This window comes from Chiloscyllium plagiosum, unplaced genomic scaffold (assembly GCF_004010195.1).
Source record: "Chiloscyllium plagiosum isolate BGI_BamShark_2017 unplaced genomic scaffold, ASM401019v2 scaf_2195, whole genome shotgun sequence".
Lineage (NCBI taxonomy): Eukaryota > Metazoa > Chordata > Chondrichthyes > Orectolobiformes > Hemiscylliidae > Chiloscyllium > Chiloscyllium plagiosum.
Window position 1 is genome coordinate 1 of NW_025210032.1, and position 8,455 is coordinate 8,455.

Consider the following 8,455-nt stretch of genomic DNA (forward strand, 5'->3'; position numbering starts at 1 on the left):
GCTGCGGCCTGACCCACTGCCCCAGCCGCGGCACGCGCCTACCCACCTGCCGTCGGCTGTCATCCTGATGAGCGAGACCTCGGCTGGCGTCCCCACGAAGGCTCCGATGGCTCCTGCTGTCATGCCGATCAGCGCCTTCAGCAGGAAGTTGGGCGGCGTCCCATCGGCTTTGGTGAGCTTCTCGAAGAGCACGGTGTAGATCCCCAGCCGGGTGGTCGTGTAGGTGGCCTGGCGCAGCAGGCCAGCTGAGAGGCTGCAGCCGCCAACCGGGGGAGGGGGGGGTACAGGGAGAGTATGACCGGGTGACTGATAGTATTTTATTAATAAAAGACTGCATGAAACTGTTAATAATATAGGGTAAACACTTTGTATCAAAAAACTGATGCTGTCAGCAAAAAAACTTTTCCCCCTGTATATCACAAATACATGGGATAACTGCTTAAAACAAAAGTTACATGCAACAGTCCATTAGAATCCATCAAATTCACTGTCCTCATCACTTGCACCATTGAATAATTCATTCCAGTTGCTTAGGTAAAGCATATCGCCGCATTGATCATCTGCATCTGCACTCTCAAGAAGATTGATTTGACATCACTTCCATCTGAACAAGAATAGTCATCCTCCGCACCATTTAAAGCATTAGAAATTCTACATTTTTTGAAGGTTTTCGCAATAATTTCAGTTTTCATCTTGTTCAACAATCCACTCACATACAGTTAAAAGTAAGGGAACACGCATGTTGCCACACTTTGTGAAGCTTTTTCCCTTCTTGCATCCAATTGTCCCATTTCTTCTGTATTAAGTCCTTAAAAGGTTTATTGATGCTAACATCCAATGGCTGCATCATGCTCGTAAGGCCTTCAAGAATCATTGCAATGTCAGTATTGTTAACTCAAAGTTCACTGATAATACCTTTTTTCCACTCTGATCCAAACCAGTGAGCTTTTTCCCTTTCTACGTCCACCTGGTCACATATTCCAGACCTTCTATATGTTTTTACTCCTATCTTGTCCACAGTTCTGTTCCCTAGCATAGCAAAATTCATTAGTAGAAAGTGAGGACTGCAGATGTTGGAGATCAATGTCAAGAATGTGGTGCTTGAAAAGCACAGCAGGTCAGGCAGCATCTGTGGAGCAGGAGGATTTGTGTTTTGGGATTTCCTGAAAGATTTTCCTGATGAAGGGTTTATGCCTGAAATGCAGATTCTCCTGTTCCTCGGATGCTGCCTGGCCTGCTGTGCTTTTCCAGCACCACACTCTCAATATCAAAGTTCATTGGGGTTTTGTCCATATTTTCTACCCGTTTTTCTTCCGACTTCTGATCACAAAGCGATGGAACCATGTTAACCTGCCATTAAGTTCTCGTTGGCATTGGGCAATCTTGGCTTTCTGTCTAAGCAGTAAATCATACATAAATGTACTGCACCATCCAGCACTGGTTTTGAAATCCATCTCTTTTTTTTTTTGCTTCATTCTTGGCGCACATTCTTACAAGTTGTCGAGTCACTATGCTTCCATTCTGATGACGCTGATTTACCCAATCAACAATCTTTTCTTCTAGTTTTGGCCACTTATTCAGTTTTCCTCAGTTGGCATACTAATATTTTGAGGTAAAAACAATGACTGCAGATGCTGGTAACCAGATTCTGGATCAGTGGTGCTGGAAGAGCACAGCAATTCAGGCAGCATCCGAGGACAGGCAAAATCGACGTTTCGAGCAAAAGCCTTATTCCTGATGAAGGGCTTTTGCCCGAAACGTCGATTTTGCCTGTCCTCGGATTTTGCCTGTCCTCGGATGCTGCCTGAACTGCTGTGCTCTTCCAGCACCACTGATCAAGAATCTGGTTTCCAGCATCTGCAGTCATTGTTTTTACCTCAAACAAAATGACTCCTGTTCCCCCTCCTGCTGCACCAGCTCCCCTGGCCTGGTGGGACTGTAGCCATGTGGCACAAACTGGGAAAACCCAGAACTCACACGGCAATGCCAAGGAAGGTGAGTGATCCCCGTCTCGGCAACTGGCCTCAGTATGCTGGGGGGGGGGGGGGAAGAGGTGGTCTGGACTTGTGATGGAGAGGGAACAGGGAAAGGAGAGGTGTGAGCCACAGCTTCCTGACGTGGCGCAGGGATCTTGCTTTGCATTAATCCTGTCCGGAGCAAGGTGTCCCAGGCAGGATTACTTACCCTGTGTAGATTCCGGTGACCCCCTCGGCCTTCAGAATATTGGTCAGGGCGTGGAAGCTGGTCTTGTACTCCTTTGTGCGTGCCCCTTGGCCGCTCAACTGCATTCGGTTCTTCACCAGGTCCAAGGGCTGGACAAAGAAGGTGGCACCCATCCTGAAAGAGAAAACCCAGTTCTGATTCAGTCTGGTTTCCAAGCCTGGGGCGGGCAGGGTGTTAGACGCCCCAGAAAGAGATGCAAGAGTGCTGGCCAGTGAAACACACTCCTGTGTGGGGTGTCCTGTCAGATTATTAGGGCCTGAGCAGACCAGCAATGATTAAAATCTTACTTCCATCTCAGACACTGACAAAGCTTTATGCACAGACTGCCTACAGTGTGGAAGCAGGACCTTTGACTTAGTCCCCCACCCCATCCCTGCGTTCCCCATGACTAACCCACCCAGCCTACACGTCCCTGAGCACTATGGGCATTTCAGCACGGCCAATTCACCTGAACCTGTACATCTTTGGACTGTGGGATTAAACCCACACAGACACTGGGAGAAGGTGCAAACTCCACACAGCCAGTCGGCTGAAAGTGGGGCTGAACCCGGATCCCTGGTGCTGTGAGGCAGCAGTGCCAACCGCTGAGCCACCGTGCCATTAATGCAGCCTTGACTTTATCAGACACCCTTGTTGATAGAATTGCCAAGTGGGACAACAGGCCAAGTGGGGAAAGGTGCTAAGGTAACATGACCATGGGAAAGTGCTGTCCTCAGTGACAAATCTTGCAGGAAAAAGAGAAGCTGAGACCTTGGCAGCGTCTGTGGGAATTGCTTGTGTTTAAGAAACACAGGATTACGGGGTCTCAGCCCTTTTCACTAGGTGGCATGGTGGCTCAGTGATTAGCACTGCTGCCTTACTGTATCAGGGACCTGGGTTCAATTCCAGCCTCAGGCTGTGTGGAGTTTGCACATACTCCCAGTGTCTGTGTGGGTTTCCTCCGGGTGCTCTGGCTTCCTCCCACAGTCCAAAGGTCAGGTGAATTGGCCGTGCTAAATTGCCTGTAGTGTTAGATGAAGGGGTAAATGTAGGGGCATGGGTGGGTTGCCCTTCAGCAGGTCGGTGTGGACTTGTTGGGCCGAAGGGCCTGTTTCCACACTGTAAGTAATCTAATCAGAACAGGCCCTTTGGCCCACGATGTTGTGCTGAGGTTTAATCCTAATGCAAATAAAATAACTTAACCTACCCACCCCTCAACTCACTGCTATCCACGAGCATGTCCAGCAGTCGCTTAAATGTCCCCAATGACTCTACTTCCGCCACCACCACTGACATTTAATTTAAAATGTGAGAGATCCAAAGAACAGCGGGGGAAGAAGCTGTTCTTGAAGCTGTCGGTACGCGTGTTTAAGCTTTTGTATCTTCTGCCTGACTGAAGGGGTTGGGAGAGATTCTAACCGGGCTGCGAGAGGTCTTTGATGGTGTCGGCTGCCTTCTCGAGGCAGTGGGAAGTGTAGATGGAGTCAATAGATGGAAGGTTGGTTTGTGTAATGGACTGGGCTGTGTTCACTGCTCTCTGTAGTTTCTTACTGTCCTGGGTACCACGCCGAGATGCATCCAGACAGAATGCTTTCTAAGGTGCACCTATAACACGTGGAAAGTGTCTTTACGGACATGCTGAATTTCCTCAGCTTCCTGTAGAGTTTTCTTGACTGTCTTTATCGACGTGGGTGGACCGGGATAGGTCATTGGTGGACACCCATTCTCGACCATCTCCCCCTCAGCCCCGGCGATAGACAGGAGACGCCACCACTCACTGAGGGGGAGACCGTTCTGTTTCCCAGTACAATAGAGGATTGTGGGACTGAACGTGTGACAGAGGGATGGGGTGGAGGGGGTCGGAGTGGGTGGGAGGATTTGAAAGCGAGGGTGTGAATTTTACACAAATCTGTCCCTGGTCAGGGGAAACGCGAGTCAAATACAGCTGCTACCCAAGTACCTAGCCTCCCTGCCAACAGCAGAGCTCAGAGAGTGGGTCATCCCACTCAAGGAAGCAGCCTGGCTGGGCGGGTGCATCAGAAGAGGGTCCAGGGAAACGAGACGCTGATGAATCCTGAACCTTCTCAGCTGCTCCAGCCAAAGCAGCAGACTGCGATGCTGGAGCTGGGGGGGGGGATGCGCGTGCTCCTGAGCAACTCCATGTTTAACACGGAGCTGACTGCAATAATAGGAACCAGTGCCTCGTGTGTTGGCATGTAGCCTACGCAAGGGCATGGAGTGAGGTCAGGTGCTGAACACTAAACGCTCCACTAAAGACAATAAAACACCAGCAATCTGACCAATTCGATGCCTCATGGCGAACATTGCAAAACTACAGTGTCATCAAATAGCCTCAAGGTCTCATCACTATGGAGGGAGGGGGGGAGAGAGAGAAAGAGGGACACCACGTTAACCTCCGACACAGATTTGGACTGGCCTTGGTTTGAGCATGGTGCCCAGGTGTGGAATGGCAGGAGCAGGGGCCAGCTATACCAACTCCGAACTTAAAACAGCTCCCTTACCCAGAGAAGCTCAGAGAGGCTGAGTCACTGTCACGCAGAGGCATGTCGGCTGAAGGGGAGCGATTTTGTTCAAGACTGTTAAAGTGAATCAAAGCACTGGGTAGGCAAGTTATTCCAACTTGATCAGGCTTTCATCCCTTTATTCGTCCATGGCACGTGGGTGGGGCTAACAAAGGCCAGTGCTCGTTGCTTGCCCCCAATGCCCTTTAACAGAGAAGCTTACAGGGCCATTTCGCTGGGCAGCTAGAGTCACATGCAGGGCACATTGAGTAAGATCTTTCCCTATGGGACATCAGGGGACCAGATGGGTTTGACAACAATCGATGGTCACCATCGCTTTCAATTCCAGATTTTTAAAACTGGATTTTCCAACAGCACTATCCTCGGCGTCCAGATTACCAGCCTTCAGCAGTCCTCAGCAATGACTCCAACCCCATGAAGTCTCACGGCAGCAGGTCAATTGGGGCTGATTACCACGTACTGGCCCTCTTTAGCAGAAGTCTCAGTGTTCCTCCAAGTGAAGCAGTGCTTAGAGATTGCGTGGAGCGTTCCAATGTAACAGGGCAGGGGGAGATTCATCACCCATCACCCAGAGTGGCTCAACAGCACGAATATCGAGCTGAGAGACTGGATGTGAGGTGGGTGGTGAGGGAACCGTACAGGAAAACATCCTTGACCTCCTCCTCACTAACCTGCCTGCCTGCTGCAGAAGCATCGAGCTGTGACAATCTCGGTAAGAGTGATCATTACCCAGTCAGAGTCCTAGAGGTGTACAGCACGGAAACAGACCCTTCGGTCCACCCTGGCCTGATATCCAAAATTAACCGAGTCCCACTGGCCTCGAAATCCCTCTAAACCCTTCCTATTCATATACCCATCCAGATGACTTTTAAAAGCTATAATTGTACCAGCCTCCACCACTTCCTCAGGCAGCTCATTCCATACACGCACCCCCCTGTGTGTGGAAAAAGCTGCCCCTCAGCTCCATTTCAAATCTTTCCCCTCTCACCTTAAACCTATGCCCTCCGGTTTCGGACTCCCCCACCCCAGGGAAAATACACTGTCTATTTACCCTATCCGTGCCCCTCATGATTTTATAAGCTTCTCTGGGGTCACCCCCTCCGAAGCTCCTGGGGAGATAGCCCCTGTGAAGGGCATCTCCTGATGTTTATTCCACAGTGCAGGAGCTGAAGGGAGGCCTGTGAATCCAGAGTCCGGAGGGAAACTGGAGGGTCACGAAGTCCTGTACCTGGGGGAGGAACACCAAGGAGAAACCAGAGTGAACACCAGCGAGTCAAACTTTACATTTCTTCTCGATGTCGATGAAGTTTTGTTTAAAAATGTGAATTGAAATTGATTGGCACCACATCCACAAGCATCACCTCCCTCCATCACCGACGCTCAGTAGCAGCAGCCCGTACAAGATGCACTGCAGCAACTCACCAAGACTCCTCCAACAGCACCTACCAAACCCACCACCACCGGCAACATATTCCATCCCCCTTTCTTCCTCGAAGATGCTGCTAAAACCCACCTGACATAGCTTCGGCCACTCCTTCCTAACATCTACTCCAACGGATTGCCTCCTGTCTTTTATCCAGTTCCTCTCCCAAAGTGCGCCATTAAGGCACTCTTGTTTGAGAATTTAGATGGCCAATCAGTTCTCCAAGCCTGCTCCGCCCATTGTAGATCATGACTGATCATCTGCCTCTGTGGCATTTTAATGCATTGTAACTCAGCAACCTGCTGAGTTTCTCCAGCTCTTTGCAACTGTTGAAGACATTTTTACTCCCGCGTTCAAATCCTCTTGCGATGAAGGCCCACACTATATCTGCTCTTTTAATGGACTTGCTGCACCTGGAACATCAGCTTTCAGTGATTTGTTCACCAGGACACCAAGGTTCCTTAAACACCAATACTTTCCAACCTCTCACCAATTTTGATGCTTAAAATGTGCAACTTTTACAAAACGAATTGCATCTTTCACGTCCTGCAGACATTCCAATGCACTTTACAGATCTAATAAAGCTTTTTTTTATTGAAATGTAGACATTATTGTAATGCAGGATATGTAGCAGTTTGCAATCAGAAATATAACATTTGTTTAACATGAGGATATATTTTTGCCCAGGATAAGAACTCCCCACTTTGTCTTCAGAGTGTAAGAGCATAGAATTTTTCCAGAGGTTAGTGGAACCTCAGTCTGACCTCTCATTAGAGATACCACTAACTGTACTTGGAGTGCCAACCGCATCAAATGTCTGTGGGTCTTGAGCCCACTAGTTAACTGAAATACTTCCAGACGCCACCGTGCGGCACATTTCACTTCCCCACTTAGTAACCTTTCCAAAGCAAAAGGTGCTCCTTATGAACAGCAGACTGGGAACAAGACAAATATGATTGCACCCTTAAGACAGAATAATTTTCACACAAAACCCCTGCTGCACACAAAAACTGATTGAGACACCGGTGCAAGGGTAATTAATTTTAAAATAAAGCCAAATTATTAGTTCATACCCCTTCTGCTTAAGGCAGTCCCAAAATTGTCAGTGCACATCTTAGACGGGTCCCTCAGGAATGAAGATGACACTCTTCCATTGGGGAGTTGTGGGTTCTGAGGTGACAGAACAGTCCAATTTTGGATCCTCACACCCTGCAGCAAATGGGGGCAGAAGAGGAGGTGCTGTGTGGGATGCCCTGACTTCCACATCTTAATGTGCAGACAGCACACACACACAGACCTAGCAAAAAAACGAATTCTTAACGTCTATCGTTTCAGTATGCATATAAGGGCAACGCTAAATCAGATTAAAGTCATGATGATTACACGTTAAACAGTTGAAAATAGAAACAGATCAAAATCTGAGCTCAGAACCCTTGTTTACATGTCAACCAGTAAAATAAGAGCCAGTGTTATAACTCTACATGCTTCTGCCTCGTACTAAAGCAGCAGAAGCAAAAGCAGATTGAGTCCATTCGCTCGTTACATTTAAAACAGTGAAACTTTTGACAGGCAATGCATGCAGCTGAAGGAGAGTCAGAGCATGAGTGCACTTGCTTTGCTCAGCAATGGGGCAAACTCAGGGAAACATTACAGTCGGCCATCAGCCCATGCGGCTGCCAAGGGCAAGACCGACATTTCAACCGAAAATAAACCTTCTTTAAATGCCGTTTCGAGCGGCCAGCGGCGGTTATTTCAAGACGGCGGTTGATTCAATGTCAGGTTACGTTACCCCGCTAGGCCCCCGAAGAGGAATTTGATGGATTTGGGGGAGGTCCGGGCCTTCCCCCCAGCTTTCTCCGGCGCCATCTTTCACCAAGGTGACTCCGCGGTGCGCGGCGTGCGCGTGGCCGCAACGGCGTGCGCGTTCACACGAGGGAGGCGCTGCGCATGCGCCGGCGTGGGCGGGGCCGACTGCCGCCTCCGCCTCCGCCTCCCACCCCCGGAGGGGCGTGGTCCGATACCAACGCATGCGTACTCTCATCGTGCGCCGTGGCTCAATGGGCTAGCGCTTCCGCCTGCGATTCAAAGGTTGGTGGGTTCGAGTCCCGCTACCGCCGAGGAAACCTGGCGTCCCAAGTCTGACGCTCGTAGTTTATATGTTCAGCCTCGTGCTTTTACCTATACAGGATCTTCTTTTTAATCACCAACACCATTGTTAAATTATTCTGACCTCTCTCTGTAATACTGCATTTTGTTTATAGGAATCCCTGCAGGATGGAAGCGGGCC

General features: G+C 49.4%; 1 protein-coding gene across 1 annotated transcript; it reads right to left on the bottom strand.

Moving 5' to 3' along the window:
- Nucleotides 1–46: 46 nt before the first annotated feature.
- LOC122546851 (mitochondrial 2-oxoglutarate/malate carrier protein-like) lies at nucleotides 47–8,088 on the bottom strand (the record flags this gene model as incomplete). The annotated part of the gene is made up of 3 exons (XM_043685472.1): nucleotides 7,958–8,088; nucleotides 2,185–2,337; nucleotides 47–253 (listed from the first exon to the last, which is right to left on the bottom strand). Coding segments are annotated over exons 1-3 (437 nt in total), but the record flags the coding sequence as incomplete, so codon positions are not given.
- Nucleotides 8,089–8,455: the final 367 nt, after the last annotated feature.